Genomic DNA, 25,342 nt, shown 5'->3' on the forward strand with positions numbered 1-25,342 from the left:
TTTTATTTTGGCACACAGCCATGTCAGCAGTCCCAAATGGTGTGTTGAGGATTAAAAGCGGGATGGTGTTATTAGAGTAACAAACATTAGCCAGAGTAATTGAAGACAGTGACCCTAGACAGCGTTCCTGTTGAGATTGTACTTCTGCTAACGCTGTTGTTAAAAGATGAAGAAAAACCCTGGTAGATGTTCTTGTTAGAAATTGCACATGGCGGAACATCGTCCATAAAGGCTTTATCACACAGTAAAATAAAACCGACAATGAGTGTTCCAGGATGCTTAACCAAGTCAACATGTACCACCAAATATTTAGCAACACATTTAAAGAGGCTTGACTTTAAGGGCTTTTTAATGCAGACATGCACTCTTATTTATCTAAACTGGCATCATCAAAATCATTATTAAGTTTGTGTTTCTGCAGTTTCCTTGTTTACATACGGAACAATGAATAAATTTGGTTTGTTCTTGTGCTCCCACTGAGAACCCATCACAATTATTGTCCTATAAACAAGCAAGCGAGTAAAACCAATTAATTTCCCACACACATTTCCAACTTGCCAGTAGAGTGTTGTTAATATCTGGCAATGGATTTTGTTTGTTTACATTCTTCAAGTTGCACACAACATGAACACTGGCCTCTGTCAGCCATTGCACAGTACACTCGAAGTGACAATTTGAGTTTTAGGCAGGCCTCTGTGGCTGCAGTGATTGAAGAAATGTGGACAGGGAGCGAGGGAGGGCCGAGCAGACTGATGAAGGAGTCGAGGGATGGACGGATATAATGTTAGAAGAAGCTGACTGTCTGGAACCTGCTCCAGTTTTAAAGGTGAAGCAGCTGAATAAAGCTAAGATTAGGACTCCGCTCACTGTGTGTGTGTGTGTGCACTCTAGCACGGGACCCTCTGCCACTGTGATGGAAGTAGGCCAGAACAGTGGAGAGAAGCAGGAGGCGGAGGAAAGCGGGAGGCGATGAACATAACAAGAACAATAAATGTGAGACAAAAGGTCTCATAGCTGGAGTTTTCCTTATCTCACTGTCATGCATGCATGTCTGCACATGTGTCGATGTATGCGCGGTTACCATGCACAGATGCTCTGACAGCGTGAGATGCAGGGCTTTCCAGTGACCTAGCAATGGTCACAAAGTCACAGCTCGCCGGCTAGTGGTGTGATTGCGTCTTGTCTATTCAGAAGCCGCGGCCTCTGCTCTTCGCTTCCAGTGATTACAGCTCAGCAGCCGAGCTTGACAACACACAGGCAGAGTGTAATCAAGTCAGAGAGAGGGAGGTGTAATCAGCATTTCCCCTCCAATCAGCCCCAAAATCACTGTCTCTAATCTGCAGCCAGCCATTGATGGGTTTGATTGATAGGATGGATTTGTTATCTGGCTGTGGGGGTCTGCAGGGAGCAGAACAACAAGCAAGAGCAAGAGACACAGTCAGCTTATCAGCTATCGCTACATTTGTTACCGCTCCCCTCGTTGAGCGAGCAGAGCTTTTCCTCACAGGCTACAACTACAGCTCTCCTCTCATTTATCATACAGAAGAATTAAATGTGGACACTTCAAAGTACTTCCACACACAAGGGTCCCCGGGGGCATGTGTTTTCTCCCTGTTTAAAATGGAAAGGGCCAATCCATCACTGGTTGTTTGTGACGGAAACAGAAACCACAGAGTATTTGTGCATCTGTGTGTTTGTTTGAGTGTGCAAGCATGCATGTGTCTATGCATGCATTAATTACTCGCATATATGTGTATATATTTGTGTGTGTGTCTGCATGTGTTCTTGATCTGTACAATGTCGGATGCACAGTGAAGATAAGATGACAGAGTAATGCTTTTACAGCAAGCAAATACCATAACTGGAACATCTACTGCCTGCACACTTTTGATAAATCTTGCTACTCTGCCTCACATTGTACTGAGAAATCCTCACAAATGTTCAAACAAATACGCTCATTTTCAATGAGCATGTGATGAATGAGCTCCATTGATTTTGTGCATGAAGCCAAAACAATAGGGACCAAGACAAATGCTGGGTTTGTTTAAGATAACAAGGCCGCTTTACCAGGCTGTGTGACATTCTCTGTGTACGTGGATCGACAAAATTAAGAAAATAAAGACAAGATATAATCGAGATACAATTAAATTGCACATTTGTGACCATTAATACGTAGAAATAATTAACTGTATTACTGTTATTAACTGTCTGTCTGTCAGAACAGTGTACAAGATGAATTATTAAAACTATTTAAATTCCCTACTAAAAACAAAATAACATTTGTGGCCAAATATTGGATTGACATGACATTATTACCAGACTCTTTTTTAGAAACACACTCACTCCACCCAAGCTTAAGTTAAAATTTTAGTGTAATAACAAGCCTCTGTGTGCTGCATTAAAGATGTATTGTGATGTATAATAGCCTAAATTAGGCTAGTAGATATGAGAGTAGAAGTGAAGAGCTAGAAAGAGCTTGAGGTGAGATTATTTTGTCAACTTCCGTTTAAAGAGAGAAGAATGAAGCTCCACTTTTAAGCCAACATCGACAAGGAATTCTTAAAATGTGGAAAATCTGTAATTCCAGGACAACTGGGCAAACCATCTGCAGAAGATAATTGAGAGTAGCTACTATTTGAACCTTGAGATAAGATTGTTTGTTCTACAAAATATCTCTTGCATGACATGGTGCCTGCTAAAATCAAAGAACTCTGCTGAGGCCCCTTGATCAACCACAGCCAGAATTTCAGTACTAGTAACACCAGTGGGTGACAACTCCATGACTAACTAAAAATAAATCACAGAGAGAGCACTTCAACATTTTAAATTCAACAAGTAAACCTGACTCTGAGCTTATGTGTCAAGTGTGCTGAGCCAGTAATGCCCACCCTGAGCTGGGGAGAAGCACAGAGAATCAGCAGCATCAGTAGCAGTAGGCAGTGTGCTTTTAGGGCCAAGCAGCAGCAGCAGCAGCAGCAGCAGAGAGTGTCTGTCAAGGCTCTGTCCAGCTCCTAATGGGATGTTCTTGTTGTTGCCAGTGGATAACTCTCATCCTGTGTTCTGGACTACAGATCAAAGAGGGCCTGGACTCCACAGAGCTACCAGGGCTGCATGGATGGAGAGGACGTAAGCAGAGAGTGGAGGAGGAAGGGTAAGTAAAGGGTACAATAAGAGAGCATACAAGCAAACAGGTAAGGAAGAAAACAAGAAAGAGAGAACAAATGAAATAAAGAAAGCAAAAACAACAAAACATATCCACGAAGTGAGCATGGATTGTGTCCCTCTGTTCACCCTCACAGGCAGATTAAAGCCCATTCTTCTATTTTCTGCTCCTGTTTAGGTGAGGGTAAAGGGAGGTGAAGAGCAAAAAGATGAAAGCTAGAAAAAAAGTCAAGTTGGACAGCGGTTTTCCTTTAAACCCAATATGAGAAGCTGAGAGATGGATATGGCTGTGAGGAGTTGCACAACACTTTGAGTGTGCAAGTTAGTGTCACTTAGTACATGTTTCTCCACAGCGATACTACTTTGTGAAAGACCGTCAGACGAGGCAGACAAGAGGTGTAACTCCGAAACGTTTTGGATACTCGTTGGGTCAATAAATGTTGAAGTGGGTGAACTGAAGCATGGCTGGCCTAGGTGGTAGTACGTGAGTACATGGTAGAACGCCCTCTCTGCTAAGGGTCAGTAGTGATGTCAGGGCAAAGCTCTTTGTCAGGTGATGTGGAATCAACCTTTTGAGTTATGAGTGGCAGCCAGCTGTGCAGCTGATGGTCCAGAGATAAGAAAATGGTTTGGTGTGGTGACTATCAAAAAGCAAAGGTGACGGGAGGCCAGCAAAAAAGAAAAGCTTAATGCACAGGGCTACACACAATCACATACACACACACACACACACACAAGTGGAAATACAATTACTGTTGAGCTGTGTCAGACAGAATATCTTCTATCACCAAATGAAAAATAACGCACATGTTGATGTGTATAAATGGAGATTAAACTAAGGCAATTATTATTATTTTCTAAATAAATATACTTTTAAAAATATAAATATAAAGACTCTGTAGAAGAGGACCCGGACCCTGTGCACATAAAAGTTACACTAACAATAACAATTCTTATTTTCAGGTAATTATACACTAATCAAAACATAATATTATATTCCATTTCTGCCAATAGATCCTCTTAAACATACTGGACCTTTAACTGGGTGAGAACAATGTTTCGATTGCTGATAGTACCCATGGCCAGAGCTAATTTTATTTAATATAGAGTATATACGTATATACACGTACATTTTAAAGCTTAAAAAAAAACGTTTTTAATAATCGAGCAGCAGCTGATTATGGAAGAAGTAAACAGTTGGCCTTTACAGTTGAAAAGGTTGAGTTATATCCTGCTAAATGGGACAGCTGTGTCATCTGCTGTAAGTTTGTACCAGCATTGGGTAGTAATAGCAAAATAAAATGTCAGTGACGCCCACTAGACGCATGTCATATGACGCACATGGTTAAGGTTATAGAACACACCGTTGACTGTCTGAAACAGGAAATAAACAGCAGTCTGCTTCCCCCTTTTGCTTCCATGATAATTAATACAGCTGCTTATTTGAATGTAAAGATATGTCATTTTGGGGTACTTGCTTAAACAACTGACGCTGTCATTCTTCTCAAAAGGGCAGTCTTTATACAGCCGCAGCTGAATTCAGCTGAAACTGAACTTTATCAGATGATGACCTTTCATTGGAGGACGTTTTGGTTGGTTAAGTTCTTATTCAGAGACTTGCTTTCACCTGGAGGTAACAGTGGGCAGAAATTAAATGCACAGTGCTATTGATGAGTACCTGATCAAGTTAGGAAACTAAAACCTAAAGTTAACTAAAGATCATGATTCGCAATCACGACTACCTGGGATATAATCTCTGAGGACAGGTGCAGTGTTAGTATAATCTGTAGCTATGTGAATTTACCCCCTGTGACATTTTAAGTTTCCACTAGGTTAATAGACTTCAGAGCAGCGGTTAATAGACTTTCTCATAAATTCTGTTAACCTTTAGAGTCTAGAGAGTCATTAGGGGACAGGTCTTTATTCTCAGGTCAAACCTTAAGGACTGACGACGTTCCGCAGAGGTACCAGAGGAACATGAGGCTCTGTTTGCTCAAACATGAGAGGATGAATATTTGAATATGACTTTCACATCCCGCTGAGGCAGATGGGGAAAGCAAAGTCACCTCATGTGTATGGATGTCTGCATCGATATGCAGTCCGCTGTGTGATTATGTGTGATAGTAGAGCAGCATGGAGGGTTATGTCTTCTCTTCTTCCCTCTTTCCCCCTCTCCATTTCTTTTCTCATGTGTTTTTTTTTGTTCCTTTCCTTTTTCTTCTTCCTTTCCTTCCCTTGTTTCTTCCCTCCTTTCCTCTTCATCAGTTTCTCTTCACATTTCTGTCAACATTTCCTCTTTCATTTCTCTTCTTTCTATTCCTCTTTTTTCCCTCCATTTCTTTCTTATTTTTTTTCTTATCTTCTTCTTTACTCTTCTCTCATTTCTTTGAAATTTTTTTGTTCCTTTCCTTTTCTCATTCTTTTTTTAATTTTCTTCCCTATTTTATTCTATGCTTTTTTATTATTCTCTCATTTTCTATATTATTCCGTCTTCCTGTATTCCCTCTTCTTTTGTCTCCTTTTCTTTCCTTTTGCATCTCTGCTCTTCTACTCTGTTTTTCTTTCCCCCCTGCTCTCCCTTTCTCTTTCTTCTCCTATTCTCTAATTTTCCCCTCTTCACTTCTTCCTTTATTTCTTCTTGTTTTCTCAGCTCTCTTTCAGTTGACTCGGTTCCATTTAAACGTGCCATGTTCCTATTAGCTTTGCTCTGACCTTATTTGAGGTACAGGATCCATATGAAGTGCGTGTGTGTAGGTGTGTGTAGGTGTGTGTGTGTGTGTTTGTGTGTGAGAGAGAGAGAGAGCGAGGAGAGATATTGGGGGAGGGGTGGCTTGCGATGAATGATGCGCGCGTGGTGAAAGCTGTTGGACCGCATGACTATACTGTAGGTGATAGAGAACGTAGAGACCCAGTAACATCAATCATACACACTCTCACACACACACACACACAGACACACAAACACACACACTCTCACTCTCTGCCCTCGTTATTCCCAGTAGAAGGGCTTTTCTTGATTTTTAATAAAGGATATCTGCAGAGAAGGTCAAGGTTATTCAATTGTTGGTCATTCATCTCCTCTTTTCGCCCTCCTTTGACGTACACACACACGGATGAACACACACACGTACACACACACACACCACACAGATCTCTCAATCTTCACTACTATTGGCCCCAGCTTGGGGACCCCTGCACCTTGTGTGTGTGTGCATGTGTGTGCACGCTCGTCGGTGTGAACAATGCGGCCGTCATCTCTGGGTTGTCTGGTTATCCATCACTGGCTTTATGTAGCTCTGCTGCTATCTTCAGTGTATTTCATCCACTGCGAGAGTTTTGCAGTGCGTTCAAGAGGTGTCACAGATAATATTAGCCACTGTTTTATCAGAAGACTGTTTGAACTTAATACAAGCGTAAATGCTGTGGAAATTGGAAGGTAGATGTACTGCCAATGGTTAGATAATATCACTAGTGTACATGTGAAATAATGTATGTTGGATTCTTGTAAAAAGCAGCTGTGGCAGGACGGAGTCAGTGTATAAAGCTCTGAGGTTATTGTGGAGAACATTGTTAATCTGTTTCCTCTGGGGATGTCAGCTAGAGATTTGTGAGAACTAGAGATTACTAAAAAATGCACTGAATTACAAGACAGAATATTTGAAATTTCATCTGCTTTTGTGTCCTATCATTGTGTGCCAGGCATGGGATGATACACTCATATCATCACCACTGCATGATGATATTGTACAGTCTTACACACAAATTCAATTCACAGTAAAGTATATACATTGAGATTGAGTACTGAAGTAAGAAAGGAACTTCCAGGGTGTTCAAGTAAATCTCATTCAAAATTCTGACAATTTACTAAAAATTCAACACTCATGTTGGAGGTTTGAAGATGTTTTTAGGGTGTTGCTAACACATTCTCCTTTCCAACTCATCAAATACTGCCATTGGTCGGTGGCCGCAGGGCTTAGCAGGACTTGAAACAGTGGCATTTTGGGTAGGTTTAGGCACAAAAACTACCTGGTAAGTAATAGAAAGTGCATTTATCTTAAAATGTCATAGTAAAGTACATAAAGACTGATAACTGAAATCTTCAGTGCAAGAAGGTATTGAGCAAAGGCGTGGACTCGAGTCACATGACTTTGACTCAAGTCAGATTCGAGTCACAAATTTCATGATTTTAGACTTAATAAAATCAAAAAAGGTTCGACAACGTCAGTGACCCGACTTCACTTGAACTTAAGCCTTTTGACTTGAAAATACTTGATACCTTGCCCCAAACACAAGAATTAAAAAGTGCGCCATGAATCAATTAATTTCCCTTGATGCCCTGAATCAACTTGTGCTATTAATTTCCAGCAAGTCGACACTTAATTCCCCAGATCCAATTAGTTTGAACCAATAAAACAGCATCCAGTGAAGTTTCAGCAGAGAACCATGAAGAGTTTACATTACAAGTTGGAAAAAATTATACCAAAGATCATTTTATTTAGTTTGTTCTGGCATTTCAGTGCGTGCTCATTGTGACTTGAATTGGAACTTGATTTGACTTGCAAAATAATTACTTGGTCCCACCTCATTTGTATTGAGCTACAAATGACTGGGGTACAATTGCAAAGCAGCTGCTGTCCAGTAAAGACCATGTATCTCCAATTTTGATTAGTTTTTATTTTTTGTTTCATTACTGGTTTAAAAATGTCTCCTATTTCTTAAATTAAGTCATGAAAATTGGCACAGATATCCATGATGCCCAGGGGATGAACCCATAGTGACTTTGGTAATCCCCTGGTTTTTCTGGCAGTTTTTACTTATTCTGTGAAATATTTTAACATGCATTGTTATTAGTTGTCGCACAATTTTACACAGACATTGGTAATCCCCAGAGAATGTATACTAATGACTATTTTGATCCTCTGACTTTTTCTCGCACACATCATGATGTTGACATTTGTGTTTTTTAAGGAAATGCCTATTGAATTGATTACCATGGAATCCAGTCAGACGTTCGTGTTCCCCGCAGGATTAAAATACTTTAGGAGGTTACATATTTATTTTGGATAAATATGTCTGCTAGGTACTGGTGGCTCTGCTCTGCTCTGCACTGCACTTATTTCACTCAGCTGGTAGTGATATTACCTCAGAAAAATGAACTTTAGCTCAAATCCCACTGTGCCAGGGTGTTAACTTTCTTCCACTTTAATATTTACAGCTCCTCAAGCAAACTTAATACATGTACAGAATTAAAATTAGAGCCTATTTATTAATTCAAAGTTCAACAGGAGAGGTTTGTCTCTCAGCTGAACATAGTAAAAAACCTTTGATCAACCACTTTCTTTGTACATTTTTTTTTCCTAGTATTGAATAGATTTATGGTGAAGAAATTTAAGAGCTGTGGCATGCAGCAGAAGTCTCAGGCTGAGCTTCAACCCAGGATTTGTACACACTTTTTGTACCTTGTTTGATTGAGCTTCTCTTTGATATTGAATGTGATGGCAGATTGATGATAATAGCATCTTTAATTGGGTGTATTAAAGTTCTTCAGAGGGTACATTCAGAAGAGAAGCCAAAGGAAACAATGTGCCAAGAAAAGAAAACTCTTTTGCAGCCAGATGAAATGATCGGGGGTGGTGAGTGTAGTCAGGCTGAAGTGGCAGACGGTGAGTTTTGTGTCTAGATTTAGATGTAGGGAGGGTTTTGACTGGCCTGAGAGGGAATTCCAGTGTCTTGTGCATTGTTAGGAATTATACAGTTCATTCAAACGAGTCACTGTCATGAGCTGCACTTTCTAAATATGGTCATCTAAGATTGTATTAAAGTTATTATTCTTGGAGGATGTTCAAGCGTGTGAACTTTTATGATAATTTTTTTAAAATGTTTGTGTCTTTTTAGGTGAGGGAGGAGATTTTTGCAAAGTGAAGTCACTTCTGGACGACTCTCCCTTTTTTAACAGGCTAGTTTATGTAATGTTAAAGAACAGGCATGGAGTGTGAAGGGTTCAGGTTACGATTAAAGGGTTTGGGAATGAAAACCATGAGTGGAAGTTCCTCACAGTCAAGTTAAACACAAACATGTGTGCGTCTTTCTGTTACTAACAGTGATGTCACTCTCAGCTGACTCAACTCTGTTACTGAAAGTATTTTTGTGCGTGGTTGTGTGTGGCTGTGGTTGTTTGTGATTATGTGTTTCTCCACGCTGTTGTGCAGTCTGGTGGTTAGTGAATGTCTGTCTTGTTGTAGTGGAGGAGCAGGAGGGAAAAAATCAATACAACAAGGCCTTTTTCATGCATTCTGTAAGACACACTGACCTGTCAGTTCAACCCGTAACGTAATTTTCTTCTTTTACTTTAGGGGACTGGACGGTCTGTTTAACTTTGGTTGTGTAATCCAGCCAGGGATGGAGACAGTTGGGGTGTAATTTGATTTTCTTACTGTTGCCATTAAAGCCCATTAAATCCTAAATCTGTTGATGCATTAGCTGCGGCAAGTGTGACACTATAGAGAGCAGAGGTCCTGCCCCCTTTTCTGAGCTAACTTCTAGCGTCTGGCTAAGGGTTAGGGTTAGGATTTATTAAAGCAAGGCAAGAAAGGTAATATGTTAAAACAACACATATGTCCTCAGTACTGCTAATGCTAATAAAGAATAGTAAATTGTATTACATATGAGATAATCAAAAGTCATGTATTTATTTTAGAGAGTAAAGATCATGTTCGTTATCAGATACTGTGTCTGTTATACTTCTAACAGTAGTTTTATTTCAAGATTTTCTTTGCAGTTGTCTTACTTTCATCATAAAGAAGAGCTTTGTAAGAAAAGCTTTCCATGACTGTTGGAGTAAAATAAGTGTCGGGGAGAGCAGTCATGGTCAACCTTTGAGGGCAATGACAGACAAAACGTAACAGCAGATTAGTGGCTTCACTACCTGAGGACATGTGGCTCCATCTCTCTGTCTCACTCTCTCTTATCTATCTATCCTTCTTGCTCTCTTTCCATCCATTTGTCTGTCTATCCTTCGTGCATCTGTCTTCTGTACGCCATCAATTATTCACCCGGAGCAGATGAATATTTCAAACGGTGCCGGACTCTCTTCCTCTATACCTCATCCCCTCGTCCCTGTCTCTGTTTTATCTCTCTGCTCTTTCCATCTCTTCTTCTACCTCCTCTGTCATCTTCTTCTGCCTTTGTGCCTCCTGTGCCCCTGCCGCCATTACCCTCTCACGCTTTTTTCCTTCGTGTATATATGTGTGTGTGTGTGTGTGTGTGTGTGTGGGCACACTGATTGTAGTCCTGTGGAATCTGTAAAAGATGTGACTTTGGCCTCATGATGTGAACTCCAGACAGTCTGCCGTCTCTGGTCACCATTTCTAACTGATCTGGCTGCAAGCGGTGTGTGTGTGTATGTGTGTTGGGCCCCTGTCTGCAAGTATGCACATAAAGTATGTTTCTTCTTCCATGTTAGGCTTTTTTGGGAGGATTAATGGGAGAGGCGTTTGGAGTGACGGTTTGTTGGGGCTGTACGACGCCACTCCAGTCAGCTCCTCATTAACTATGAATGGGGTCTACCTTTCACATGTTTTCATAGATGGGCTGAGCCTCCCTGCATAGTCATTCTTCTCTCACTCAGTTTTTCACTTAACCAAGAAATGTGGGACACACCAAGGTTTTGCCCCAATTTTATTCCTTAAACTTGCAAACTTGTGTCGGATATGAGAGAATAAATTACAATATTCAAGTATTCTGCTGATTAACTATTGGATAAGAATACTTTCTTTATACTTACCATATTCTTTGTAAGTATTTTTGGAGAGTATTGTTTGCCATTTACAAAATGTTGATTCATTTGGGATAAATAGCACTAAAAACATTCAAAACATCACTCTAAAAACAGACACTGTGGTTTGCACTGTTACTTCACAGCACAAAGGCTTTGGGTCTGAATTATCCGGAAGGCTGTGGCCTTTCTGAATGTTCTCCCCATGCCACAATCCAAAGGAATTAAGTTATGTGAGAATAGTTATCTGCCCGGATCTGTCAGCTCTGTAATAGACTGGCAACCTGTACAAGGTGTACCCTGTCTCTCACCCATGCAATGTCCGATGTGACAGGCTCCATCCCCCTGCAGAGGATAGGTGGGGATAGAAAATGGATGAACGGATAATAACTTGGTCCAAGTCTTTATAAATTGAAGAAACATATTTAAGTGTTATATTTCAATAATAACTATGAAATGTACAAAACAACTAGGTATAATTGACCTTGATTGCAGTGAGTTTTACACTCGTCTTTCATAATGGTGGTGTGCTGTACGGGGGCTATAAAGCGTTCTAGGCTCCAGGAGATGTTGTTGTTGCAGTACTGTGTTTGGCCACTTGGACAAATTGGCGGGAAGTCTGACACTTCATGACATATCAAGCTCTAATAATACATAGACGAATGACACTCATTGGCCGGCTAATAACTTTGTGGTGGTTAAGCTATCAGAGTAGCTATAGCCTGTTAGCTTAGCTAGTTTAAACACTAGCTACTTTAGGTTATTACGGCCCAGTGACACGTGCAATAGTACAGAACTAAAAATCCTCCTGACTTTAGTTTTACTGCCTTATTTTTGCTAATTCCCATTTTTAACTCTAGGCATTGCCATTTCTACCGACTTATATTGTGCAAATATGGCGAGTTGTTACACATGAATGGTATAGAGAAAAAAATAGTCAGGTGACATGGGCTAAAGAGCCACATATGGAACAGGTCGGGGTGGTTGGTTGCGTCAAACAACCACAAGACTTTTACCGCTTCCCCTTTCCCATGTGAAATCAAAAGTCAACGCTGACTGGGTGTAGCTGTAGGAAATATATTTTGTTGTCGTTGGGATGTAGCATTCTTAGTGTCCATTATACAGTAATATAGGAAGCCCCATCAAAAGAGACAGACCAGCTCACAGTCTTTTAATACATTCTGTACAGTGTATAGATCAGTGTATGCTATTTAATCTTAAGGGATGCAACATATGTGCAACAGTTGGTGACTTTTTTTGTTTTGTTTTAGATGAGAACATTGCATTCCATTAATTACCCCTCCTGCCTCCTCCTTTTCACCTTTTAATGTTCTCTGTGAAAGTTTTACAACGTTTCAACTACGACCTTGTGGAACATGAAATGCTGTCTTAATTTTGAAAAATGCAAGCATTAATAACACCACTGCAGTAATAAAACAGGGCAAAAGACAATAGATCTTGTGAATATTGTTGGAGAAATCTACAGTATTCATGTATCATCTTCAGCAAGAAACCATAAAAGTGAGTTTTCATCATTGTCATCAATATCATCATCATTTGAGTCAGGCATTACAGCATCATGACATGAATATTTGTCTTCTAATCTGGGATTAAAGCCAGAGAATCAAACTGTGATCATCAGGGAGTGATAGGAGAGGTAGAGATTGAGAAATAGATGGATGGAGAGCTAGATAGAAAAGGAAGAAGTGAGGGGATGAGATGAGAACAAAAGGGCCTGATCGCTGTCTGATTCTTTACCTCCTTTCAGTCTCACGTGTCTGTGAGTGTATGTGTATATGTGTGCTGTGTTTGTGTGTTTTATTGGCAGGATTTTAGCATTTACTGTGGCCTGTGTCCGGCTGTGCTGCAATCTGTTTGCCCCTCCCGCTTTCTTTCTCATTACAGAGAAGCAGCACATTTTGCTAGACACGCTCTTAATCTCATGCACTGACCAATGGTTTCTGGGTCCCAACTGACCCACTGGTTTGCTCCCTTTTAGGTTCTTCTGCAAATTCTTAAAGAATGATCCTATTATTTTACTTCCTGAGCCAGAGTCAGACAGGGCGGTCAAATGTCGGTTACCCTCCCTCGCACAATCAGTCATTGCCAAGAAAGACTGACTTACATGCTAAACTGTGGTACCGTTAAGGTACTTACAAACAGCAAGCAGTTGCCGCCCCTATATCCATTGTTTACAATGTAAACACAATAGCAGGCATGCCACCAAGGTAGGCGTCAGTGGCAAGGATAGAGAGGGCAGCTGCCGCTCTTGTAAACATGGTTTGGATTAGAGTAAGTGTAGTGTGTTGTATAGGATCAGCTGTAGCCAATAGCTGGGCTTTGCCCCGCTGCTGCACATATTCAGTACAGAACACCGATGTCAGTGTCCGGCAGGACCATTCACTGGCTTAAAGCACCTTTGAAGTAAGTCAAAGTTGAGTCAGAAAGTGTTTTATTTGAATGTTTGTCCAAATACTAATGCCAGAGCACAGGAGGGACCACAGCACTCAATGGTTAAAGTCCCCTTTCACTCAAAAAGTGTGTCTTCTTGTTCTTACACTTGGATGTTTGAATGCTGTCTGTGCAGAGTTTGACACTAGAAGGATGGTTTCACATTCATCTGCTGAGAGTGGAAAGTTTCTCTGTGCTCAGCTCACTGAAAATCTGATTTTAAGCCTATGAAGATGATTTGTGACATCACAAATTGTCCATCCTGGTCCAGTATGCAACTTATACAAGTGTGATATAAAAACATGAAGCCACCAATACACACACACTGAGAATGGACTTATCAGTGACATCTTGTGTCCAGCAGGAAAACTTTAGAAGTGATCTAAACTTATCCATAGATTCTAGATTTTTTTATGAGGTAGTTTAAAGGATTTTAATGTAGAAATTGTACTTTTTGTGGAAAGAAAAATAGCAGACTACTTGTATCTATGTCTTTATACATGTCTGAAGGGATCTTTACATTGAATATCCTGTTGCAAAGGAACTGGTGACTATAGCCTACAATATATAGCCACATATCCACCACTTTTGTACCCTTGTACCTAAACCCCAAACTTCTTTGTGTTTCTCCTGCAAGCAGTACTCTTAAATGTAGGCGGGATGTTACCAGGGCTTCGGGACTAACCACATTCACTTTCAGCAGTTGGGAAGCAACAGAGACTTTTTTGTACATGAAAAGCTGCAGCATTTATGAACTGACACACCTACACTGTACATTTTCTGCCAGATTGATTAAAATTTTAAAATAACCACTGTGTGTGTAACAGACTAAACCAAACCGGACTGCTTGGTGGAAATGGAGCTAATGTTTCAGCAAGTAGAGTATCTCATGTTTAGGTGTAGCAATGTACTCAAGTTGTGAGTTTTATATATACATATAGATAGAAGTTTATAAATTTGATCAAATTGTATACTATATTACAATTTTATTGTAGCTAGTTTTATCTTGCTTGAGCGCTGTAAAGCACATTGTAGTTTGGACTTTTGGAATTGCTCATCAAATAAAGAAAACAATTTTGTTTTTCATGCCATGAACACACAATAAAAATGTCACTCTATTTTTCTCGCTCCCCGGTGTGGCAGTGTGCCAATGTTACCAGGGAGCCTACAGTGACACTGCAGGCTTAGATAATGAGCACGCGCACACACACACACACACACACACACACAAACACAAACACAGTGACATACTGTCTAACTAGAGGCAGGCTGCGATGTCTTCAGTGTTTGTGATGCCAACGTGTTGTGTGTGACATTGTGTGTATTTGTGTGTGTGTGTGTGTGTGTGTGTGTGTCTCCATTTTCACCTTTTCCGTCTATGCAGCAACGGAATGAGATTACTTTGATTGACGGGTGTGACCGGGCATTCACACACTCACACCAACTTTGTGGTTATTACAATTGCCACAGGAATATGTCATGTTGGGATCACTATGGCAACAGTAACATGCACTGTCTTACCTTGACATGAGTGGGATGTCATGTTTTATCTGCTCAAAAGAATATTGTTATTCTGCCACCAGTGGTGCCTTCATTCAATGCTCAGTGAGACTGTGTCTTGTTATCTTTGCTGACTGAGAACATATATACATTTATTTGCATATTTCTAATTTAATCCTAATTCATTTATTTCTGCATCTGATATTCAGTATAAAGTTGGTTTCAGAAGTATTGCAACCTAACATGAAGGAAACAAAGCAGGAGATCACATAGTTGTAACTGAAAAGGTTTATTTTTATCAAACTGAAAGAGAAAATAACCTACATTAACCCAAAGCTGAATAATGTAGGGATAGATGTATACTACATCAGTGGTGTCTGTGATGCATGACTGAGGCTGTTCCCCATTTGGCCATGCTGGTAAGGGGTGTGTTACACAGGAGCAATGGCAGAAAGATCTACTTAAATGGAGTGCAGGATGCACATGATGCAGCAGGTGTAATGTTGGATCTCCATCAGCTGATAATCAGACGGCTGATGCTGTAGTAACACTTCTTAGGATTTTAATAAGGGGAAGTAAAAATAGTTCAGTATCAGGAAGGGCAACATAATAATAATTAAGTTAAAGTTTCTTAGCATTTTGGGAATGCTAGAGTTAGAGGAGAAGATCAATTTCATCTATATATAAGTAACCATACACACACATATACTGACTATGTGTTGGATGACAGTAGTTAGTATTCAGGGCAGGTTAAGTTAGCCTGAAGGGTGATGCGAAAAAGAGTCGACTTAGCTAGCCTCTTGAATTAAGATTCCAAAGAAAAGGGAGGAGGCCCTGCCACCTCCTGATGATTTAGTTATTTCTGGAATAGTCAGAGGATCAGCTTTTTTATATTGTAAAGTTAACAGTTAAATATTTAAGTCATATTGAGCCTGCGCAGGGAGCAAATGTAATGAAATAAGAACAGGAGCAGGGCAATATGGTCAAATGTTGTAGTTTTGGTTAATATCCTAGCATCAGCATTTTGTACAAGCTGTAGTTTGCTAATAGTTGATTTATGTAAGCAGGGGTAGAGTCAAAATGTTCAAGCCTAGATGAGACAAAAGCATGAACAAGGCTTTCAGCATCAGCCTTGGATAATATGGGAGGATTCTTGGCAATGTTTCGTAAGTGGAAATATGCCAGAAAGCCAGGGGAAAGAGAAAGACTTGAATAGTGTAGCAGGTGAGCCACAACTCCCTCTGATGACCCTCCATGCAGATGCTAGGTAGAAGTCTAATTAGCATAATCCATCATCTTTAAAGGAAATCTGGCAATTAGTATTTGATACGGTATTTGAGTTTTCAGAATGACTGAATATGGCTAAGGGAACAGAAAACCATTAGAACCTGCCCAGTATGAATGACATACGGTTGAGCAGCTTTTTAGCAGCAGTGTGATTTAGTTAATTCAAAGTCTTCTTGATTCTGTTTCAGTTTTCAAATGTTTTATCATGTGGCCAATCGAAGAAATTCACACACATCCTAAATTTCATTTGATTAAGTTGTGTTGGAAGAAATGGTTTTCCAGCTTTTTCTAGGGATGGAAATTATGGAACAAACCTCTGCTTTTATATTTATTTAATAGTCTGAAATGATACAAAAGTGTTGACTGCTCTCATAGCCTCCCATCGGCTCTCCGTGCATTTAGCACTGTAGGAGAGCATCATACATGCACAGAGAGCAGAATGTCAGAATGGATCTCTTTGTTTTAAGGGGGTCACAAGATCACATTTTAAGTAGCAGCTCTAAATTGTTACTGTTTTTGGAGCCTGCAACTTCTTAGTTTGATGATTATCCTTTTGGTTTGCTTTGGTTTAGCTTATGATTTGAGCCTATCAAGTTTTATCTCCATCCCTGAATATCAAAAACTAAACCTCTGTATTTCTTCCTTCAGGTTAACAGACCTGTCGGGCTCTCTCACAGATGGACCAGTAAACTATAAGTACAAGACCAAATGCACTTGGCTAATTGAAGGATAGTAAGTATCAGTGTTTTTCTTCTCCTCCTATCATTTATCTTACTTAGTTCCACTTGGTTAAAACTGTTTTTTTGTATCTGATTAAATGGCTCCAGATAAAGAGAGCTTTATTACTGTGTGAATAGAAGTAGTTTGTCTTTGAATGTAGTAATTGTGCTCCAAAGATGCTTTTTGCTCCCATTAACTGCTCAGAGATGCATGCTACACCAACTGAACGCATAGAGTAATAGCTATGTAATTATTTGTAAAGACCCTCACAGAATGACAACATTAAAAAAACAATACATTGGCTGTTTAGGGTTACTTTGTTCATAACCCATCTATCCTGTGGAATGTTAGATTGGCTTTTGGCAAAGGCTTAAGGTGTTCATTGTCCCCTTTGGAAATATTGAAGGAATGTTTGGGCTCATTAAAATATTGAAAAGACTATTATGAATATTTTTAGCAAAGTCAAGTCAGTTTGATTCAAATAGCCCAAAATTCTAAACCAAAGATTCGCCTCAAAGGCCTTAAACTATGGATGGATTGCCAAGAAATTCAGTGCAGACATACACAACCCTGTGGGGATGGATGATGACTTTTTGCACTACTGTACCATCAGGTCAGAATCTCCAGTTGTAGTATACAATGGATACACCCTCCACCCACTTTTACACATGCATTTTTCTGAATGCTCTTTTGTATCTTTGCCACTGCCTGAAAGATCTACTCTATTGCACTGAAAAGTAAACAAATACTAGATCCACTTGTACTAATTTATCATCCTCCTAAGTTACTTTGAGTTTTTTATCTCTCAATTTTCTCTCAAGAGTTTCTTCTGTTCTATTTTTACAGTTTTTACGTGGAAAGACAACAATTGTTACATAGTGTTAAATTAATTTTATTCAAAATACACTCAGATCCTCTTCATTATTAGAGTTTACAGCTGCTTATGATGATGATGACGTTTAGATCAGTTGGATATTTCTTACACAATCACTTGCCACATTGCTGTTGCATTTGGTAGTGATATTCATGGTCCCCAGAGGATGATTTTTAAAAAGCCATGGTTGATTTATTTTTCATGTTCAAGTTAAACATAACCAGTGGTCCAAAACTTTGGTTCAGAATTGATGATCATAAAATTGTTTTTGAACATTCATAGTCCCCAGTGGATGAACATTGCACTATCCACTGAGCTTTTCTTCAGCATCATTATCACATCAAAATCTGTATTTGCACACAAGAAAACCTCAAAATCAAATGGGCCGATTGCAATAAAATTGAATGACTACGTTCATGTGTCCAAGGGGGATAAATCCTTGTAGTGTTTCCTCTGGTGCCACTTTTAGCCCCACTACAAGCGAAGCTAAGAATAGGAAAATTATTGGTATGTTACTTGTTTCATCAAACACTGTGGCACTGTGTATTGTAGTGAACACTGATTATAATTACATGCAAACTAGTATCCTGGTTTTTATCATATTTTGGATATAACATTTACATGGAACATAGATAAAGCAGATTATTCCCTTTCATTTCCGTGTTTAAATCCTTATTACATAAATGAACATTTTACTGACTATTTAAATAACTTGAGTTGAGAATGCACATATGGCATACAGTGAACTGAAACCTGCCACAGTATACAGATTTCTCACAACAGAAAAAAGAGCTTATTTCAGAGTTCTGAAACCAGGATACTGTAAATAACCTGATCCGAATTGGGATGTGTGCATATGACTGCATGTAAACACACACCAATTGCAGCATATAGGAGACTTTTATTAAGAAAGGTCACACTTAACTATTTACTTCAGTATAGCCAAAAGGGTTTCTCAGGCACTGCGTGAGTCAATGTGTGACGGTAACCACAGACTTTCATAGTCTCATTCATTGTGGAGACACCTTTCAAAAGAAACAATCATATGAAGCATAGGTAATATATTCATCCAATGTATTTTTGTCATATCTTCTCTCTCTCCCTGTCTACCAGTCCTAATGCAGTACTCAGGCTGCGCTTCAATCACTTTGCCACAGAGTGCAGCTGGGACCACATGTACGTCTATGATGGAGACTCCATTTACGCCCCTTTGATTGCTGTGTTCAGGTGAGCCTCTGCTATTCTGAATAGGAGAGCTGTGAGAGGGGGGAAATATGGAAATGACTTAGGTAGCCTTTGGCACAGCTTCAAAAGCTTCAATGAATTTGCTCTTATGCAGTCAAATGACTCCATGTAGGCAAACAATGGGCCTCATAATTACAATCGTACCACAATACAGCGATAACAGAAAGAAAATATTGCTACTCACATTAACCCTGAATACCACTTCTTTTTCTGGAGCTTTTTGCTTATTTTTCTTTTTTCTCCATAAGGCAATTTACAAGCATGTGGGTAGGACTCTTTAGTTTGACAGAAATCCATTAAAAAACAGTAATACCACAATAATTTCCCAACCTCCCACTTTCTACTCTGCTCCAATTGAGGCGTATCTCCTGTTGAGAGTTCAGTTGCTCCCAGGATATGAATGAGCTAATTTGGCCTCTTCCAATCAAGGAAAAATTATCTGGCATTTGAATATAGAAACCCTAGACTTGTGTATGATTATTATCTACAATAAAAAGGCTTACATTGTTTATTATAAATTGGTGCATACTTGTGTTGAGAAAAAAAAGGCTATAGTTGCAGCAGGGAGGAAGCTTTGACTCGGATTCATTATGGGCGAGGGTACATTTGCAATGCATTTATTAAAAGAGACAGCCAGACCAAATAAGAAACCACCAGCCCCCCACTGAAAAACCTCATCAAACCAATAAAAAACTAAATGCGGTTTGACTCTGCACTGCAATGTTGTTTTACTTTAAAGCTAATCACGAGTCATATTTTAGTGGGGTCTGCAATTGCTCAAATGGAATCCTTTTTATCTTACAGCTCTCCAGTGGTGCGAGTCCATAAAATACAGCAGCATTTCAAAATGCTTTTTATTATTATTACTTTTTTGTTGAGAGGGACTGTCCGTCTTTCTCTGTCTCATTCTCATTCTCTCTCTCTTTCTCAGTGGTCTAGTAGTACCAGAGAGCAGGGGTAATGAGACTGTCCCCGAGGTCGTAACGACGTCCGGCTATGCTCTGCTTCACTTCTTCAGCGATGCTGCCTACAACCTGACCGGCTTCAACATCGCCTACTCGTATGTCCAGACGTCAACCCTCCTTCACTCTTTTTCTAGTCTCTTTTCCCTTTCTCTCCTCTTTTGTCTGTCTTTCTGTCCCAGGGTCTAAATACACATAGCTGATCATTTAGTGTTTTTTTAGAAATTGAGACAATACCTTCCAAGACAACGCCTTTAAAGTCTAAGTCTAAACCCCTAAATCCCCCCCCCCCCGTAAGGAAATGTATGCAGCAAAGAGAATCATACAGCTGGTGTGAGACTCAGTGTATGCGCTGAAAAGAGCTGGAGCTTTTACAGTCACTAGAAGCACATTTCACGACCATTTGTAAAAAGGTTGTTTTACCTGTGTTGTAATGTTAATGGTTCAAAGAGGCTAACCCGTGGTGTTGCGTGTGCATTGTGGAACATTTAGAGTTGTTTTGGCGCCCATGTTAACAGATTAGAGCAGAAACACTGCAACACACGTCTCACACACGTCTCAGCTGTGCCTGCAGCAGTGCTTCACTAGAGAGTCGAGGCCTCGTCTATGTTTACCGTGAGCCACGATCATATTGTACCTCCCCCTCTGCGGACTTTTGACCCTGAAAATGCAAACAGGAATTTTTGTACTAAAAAGAGGCAATATTTCTTAAAGCTGAAAATACTAAATCAAATCTGAAACATCACATTAACATCAGCTGAACTTTAGCTCATGTTATAGCAGAACAATAACATTAACTGATTTTATTTTAGGTGAGCTAGTTCTAGGCTTTGGTATTCTAAATACTGGTTCTGGCGTCACTTGAGTCACTTACTGAAACTAAGCAAACATTAAGGAAATTTGTTGCACCGGTGCTTTTCCTGTCACAGGTCAAAACGTTTTGAAAAAAGTCCAACTGTCAGGTCAGTTAATGTTCCTTTTGCTGTAACTTCTACTTGAAATAATCACGTTGCAGCAAAAACAGATGAATTCATTATACCTCAAGAGCAAAATCAAGGGTGAACCAATCATGAACTATCATGGAGTCCCATTTTGAAGGCTTGAGTTTGGCATTATGGTCGTCGGCGTGACAGTTTTTTGGAGCCAGCGGCGGTGACGCACTGTGAGCTGTGCTCACTGGCAGTTTCCACTTGTCCTGAAATATTTTGTGAAAAGAATTTAGGCAAGAAATAGGCAACGCAGTAACAGAATCTTTAATCATATTTTATAGAGTACAGTACAGTACAGACACTTCGGCTTCAGACCCAGAAGCTTTGTCCAATATATATATACTGTCAATGAGCAAAATTGGTAGTTTATATTCGAAAATTAACCTTTCATATGACTTTAGCCAAAAATGCCTCATTAGTAGCATCAAGGGAGGCCAGTATATTTCTTAAAACTGAAGAGAACTTTTGTCTCCCCCCTCTGGCAGTGACACTAATTACACAACAAACACAACCATTTCACAGTGTATTATACAGTCAGTGCTCAATACAAAACCCACATTTCAACTAACAGTGAAATACTCCTTCAACCAAAAACCTCTTCCTCTTTGGGATCCAAGGAAGCAAAGTTTGAAACATACATCGTTGGCCAAAGAAATTAAATCCAAGTGAGACCTCTTGCGTCTAATAGACAGGCTTAGTGATTCTCCCAGACTTCCCGTAGTCTGGCCAGTGTGCACTGTGCAGCTGTCAGCTTCAGGGAATGGTCATCGTGGGAGCTGGGCGGCTTGATGGTGGCTCCACGGAGTAAACATTAGAGGATGGAGCTGGAGAATATTCCGATCCGTGAGTGAACTATGGATTACGGACTTTTTGGCTTGTTGTCAGGGGTTGGCCAGCTAATCAACCGTCTCTCTCTGGACTCTTTCGCATGTGAGTAAATGTGGCCCTTTTTGGTTCAAACGCTGGCATTGGTTGACGTAAAACCCATCAATAGATTTTTTTTCACAGCAGCCATTTTGACGTTCAACACAGGTGTTACCAATGATGCTAATTAAAGCCCCGCAGGTCGCAGGTGCTGCTGTTGTCCATGCTAGCTCACTGGAAACGCTAAGTAACGTTAAGTCCCGTAATTCCTAATTCCAGCTTCAACTTTAAAACAAAACACAAAGAGTGAAATAGGAAATGGGTTTGGAAGAAAATCACAAAAATAACACTTCAAAATAACATTTCTTGGTGCGTTTTGAGCTTAGTTCGTCTGAGCTGTCAAATACACTCAGAGGCACAAGCCTATAGTTTGTAGCTAGCTAAGCGCTAACTTAGAGCTAAGTTAACTATCTAACATCTGTACAATTGATTCATGTGTGGCACACATTTTATGAAGAACACATGTTAAAACCTGTAATACACATTTAGTTGTTTCAAGCTGTGTGGACAAACCCACCAATGTGTTTTTTTCTTCTTCTGGTTAGTGCAGTCTTGGTTGTCTGAGAAGTGGTGCAACAGCTGTCAATGTCACATAGGCTGCTCTACATGCTGAATAATAAGTCTTTTAATGTTTGAACGTTGGTTTGAATTACATAGTGACATGTACCTAGTTATCCTCTGAGTGTCATCTGAGTCACATAACAAAACAATTTGAATCTTAACCAGGGGTTTGGAACCGTTTCAGGGGCCCTTATCCTTTCTTTCCACCGCTGTACAGCACAAACACAGGTTCACAATGCTGTGTGGACCATGTCACCGCCTCTTACTCACAGCCACAAACATGGCTGCTTGGTGCCAGTAGTGATGGCCCTGATGGAAAATGAAACAATATGTGGTAGGTTGAACACATGGGTGGAGTGAGGACAGTTACTGTACAGTCACACAGGCTCTAGGCTCTCGACACACACACACACACACCCACACACACAGGGGGATATAAAGGTTGTCATGACGACCCTCTTGTCACAACAGCAAGCCAGCTTTTTGTATTATCAGAAAGATGATTTTCAGCCTCTCCTTCCCCCCCATCATTCCATCTCTTTCAGCATGTGTATTTATGTGACAGGGGGTAGTGTTTGCAGTATCGCTATATCAATGCTTTTTAATCAAAGTCTGGTTTTCAGTGTATCAGTTCACTCTTTAGGCTCCTTTCATTCATATCTAACGGGCTCTCATTTTCAGTCTTCTTTGTGTCTTTTTCTTTGTCCTTCTCGCTGCATCTCAAATTTCCCTCTTTTAATCTATATCTGTCGCGTTCAGTCTCTCCCCTATGTCCCATGGTTCCTTGTTACGTCACACTCAATTGGCACACGCCTTTGTCCAAAGCCACTTACACTGAGTGCATTCAAACTCAGAAGGAACAAGAGGTAACTTATGTTCAGTGCTACAGTACAGCAACTTTTTGTGCTCTTCTTGTTCTGCGATTCAGTCTTCACTACAGTTTATTGATTGAATAAGGAAAATTCTACAACGGGTATTGTGAAAGCTAATTTACCCTTTACATAATGCTGCTAGATGTTCCATTTTCAACAGTCTAATAGTGTGTGTGTGTGTGTGTGTGTGTGTGTGTGTGTGATTGTGTGTCTCTGCCTCATGATGCTGGGCAGGTAGTGTGCAGTGAGTGTATTAGAGCTTGTTTGCTGGAAGCAGCTACCTGCTGTGTCTGGAAATGTGGTTGATGAGAGTGCTGCTGAGACTGAAAATAATGTGCTCTAAAACCAAAACGATCCGCTAAAAGAGGCTAATACACTCCTTCGAGCTGCAGAGTGTGTGATAATGTTTGGGTTCAGGTCTACGACTCCTTTCATATTAACTATAGTCACTTAGTATTCAAATGAATTCACTAAAATGCTACTATAAACAAGAGAAATTGGTTGCCTGAACTACTTTTTCACGAGGCATCCACAGTATCTCAAAGCTGTGGGGGTTATTTAAAGTCATGTGTGACAAGTCACAATCAAGTATTCTCTCTGTGCCTATGGTGCTGTATAACCTTGAAGAAGTTCCTTGACGTCCTGCCTAACTGTGTCTCCCTCAGGATAAACTCTTGTCCCAACAACTGTTCGGGCCACGGCAGATGCAGCACTGCCAACTCTGTCTCGGGTCGTGTGTACTGCGAGTGTGAGGAGTACTGGAAAGGAGAAGCCTGCAACATCCCGTACTGCAGGGATAACTGTGGCAGCCCGGATCACGGCTACTGTGACCTGACTGGAGAAAAGCTGTGTGTCTGCAACGACAGCTGGCAAGGTAAAAGAAAAGAGCAGGACAAACTGGACAGGAAAGGGGAACAGCATTATTTATCCGAGAATACATATATGTATGAAGGGAGAAGTTGAGCCAGAATGGTGGCCTTGAACGGTTGGGCTTTGTAGAGAGAACATTCCAGAAGGACGGAGGATGAAGATGATTCTGAGAAGTTAAGGACAGGAAAGAGCTAGAGATATGTGTATATCTGAACTACCTCATGTATTACTTTATATGTAATGTGTTAATTATCCTTGTAAGCACTGATTTACTAATTGCCAAAATGGGGCAAAAGTTTGTTAAAATATATATATTTTTTAGTGTTCTGGTTATATAGAACTATTGTTCCAGAAGTATTTAATGACTGTATATCATGTAGTAAGGATGTGCTTCACATTATAGCCACTGAAATGCTGTTAAACCAGTGGTTATGTGTAAAGATAGAATACGTTTTATTATGTTTTTCTGATGTCTTTTGACCTGAAAATCCAATCACCCAATCAGTGCTTACTGGGATGTTATGAGCAACATTTTAACCACATGTCCACATGTCATTGTTGCACATTGTTATATAATTACTGTGTAATTGCTACAAATCAGGCCAATGGCAGTTTTATTTATTCTCAAGATACATTTCCCATGATGCCTGTAATGAAGAGGATCTTTTTGATGTTTCTCTTGTGTTCATTCATCCAGTTTCCTCAGGAAGTGTCTCATTTGTTGAAAGCAATTATACTGATATCCTAATATAAATGTGGTAGTTGAAGAATCTTCAGATAGTGTTAAAACTGCATTTTTCTTTATTTGTCTGAAGAATCAATTTGAGACTCGTGTGCAATTTTATTAATAGAACACTTAATGTTTAATTGTCCTCTGCCTGGTACACCTGGCAAGCTGAGTCTACCATCAGAACATTTCAGAACCAATGTTATCTTTTGTGATAACAATAATGGTGCTTTGAATCTAACCCCAGCAGACCTTCAGGCCTGTGAAGTTCGATTGCTGGTGAAGCACTGCCCCCTCTTGGATTAATGGTGTAAACACTAGGTTGATGGGAGTGAAGCCACTGTCTACTCTGGAAATCTTTATTCATGTATTATAGCGTACTTTATCTTCAGACATACATGTAAATCTGAATATGTGTATATAT

The 25,342-nt window shown here is 40.0% G+C and overlaps 1 protein-coding gene across 2 annotated transcripts in view; it reads left to right on the forward strand.

Annotated features, from left to right (window-relative positions):
• Positions 1–25,342, forward strand: part of atrnl1a (attractin-like 1a) — a gene marked incomplete in the record, with an annotated part of 267,240 nt that overhangs the window by 29,356 nt on the left and 212,542 nt on the right. For both annotated transcript variants that reach the window (XM_035663942.1, XM_035663941.1), the window contains 4 exon segments: positions 16,823–16,906; positions 18,882–18,995; positions 19,945–20,073; positions 23,987–24,195. In XM_035663942.1, coding sequence (XP_035519835.1) covers positions 16,823–16,906; positions 18,882–18,995; positions 19,945–20,073; positions 23,987–24,195 — 536 coding nt within the window.

The sequence above is a fragment of the Morone saxatilis genome, unplaced genomic scaffold (assembly GCF_004916995.1).
Source record: "Morone saxatilis isolate NCDOM2014 unplaced genomic scaffold, NCSU_SB_2.0 Contig19, whole genome shotgun sequence".
NCBI classification, from domain to species: domain Eukaryota; kingdom Metazoa; phylum Chordata; class Actinopteri; family Moronidae; genus Morone; species Morone saxatilis.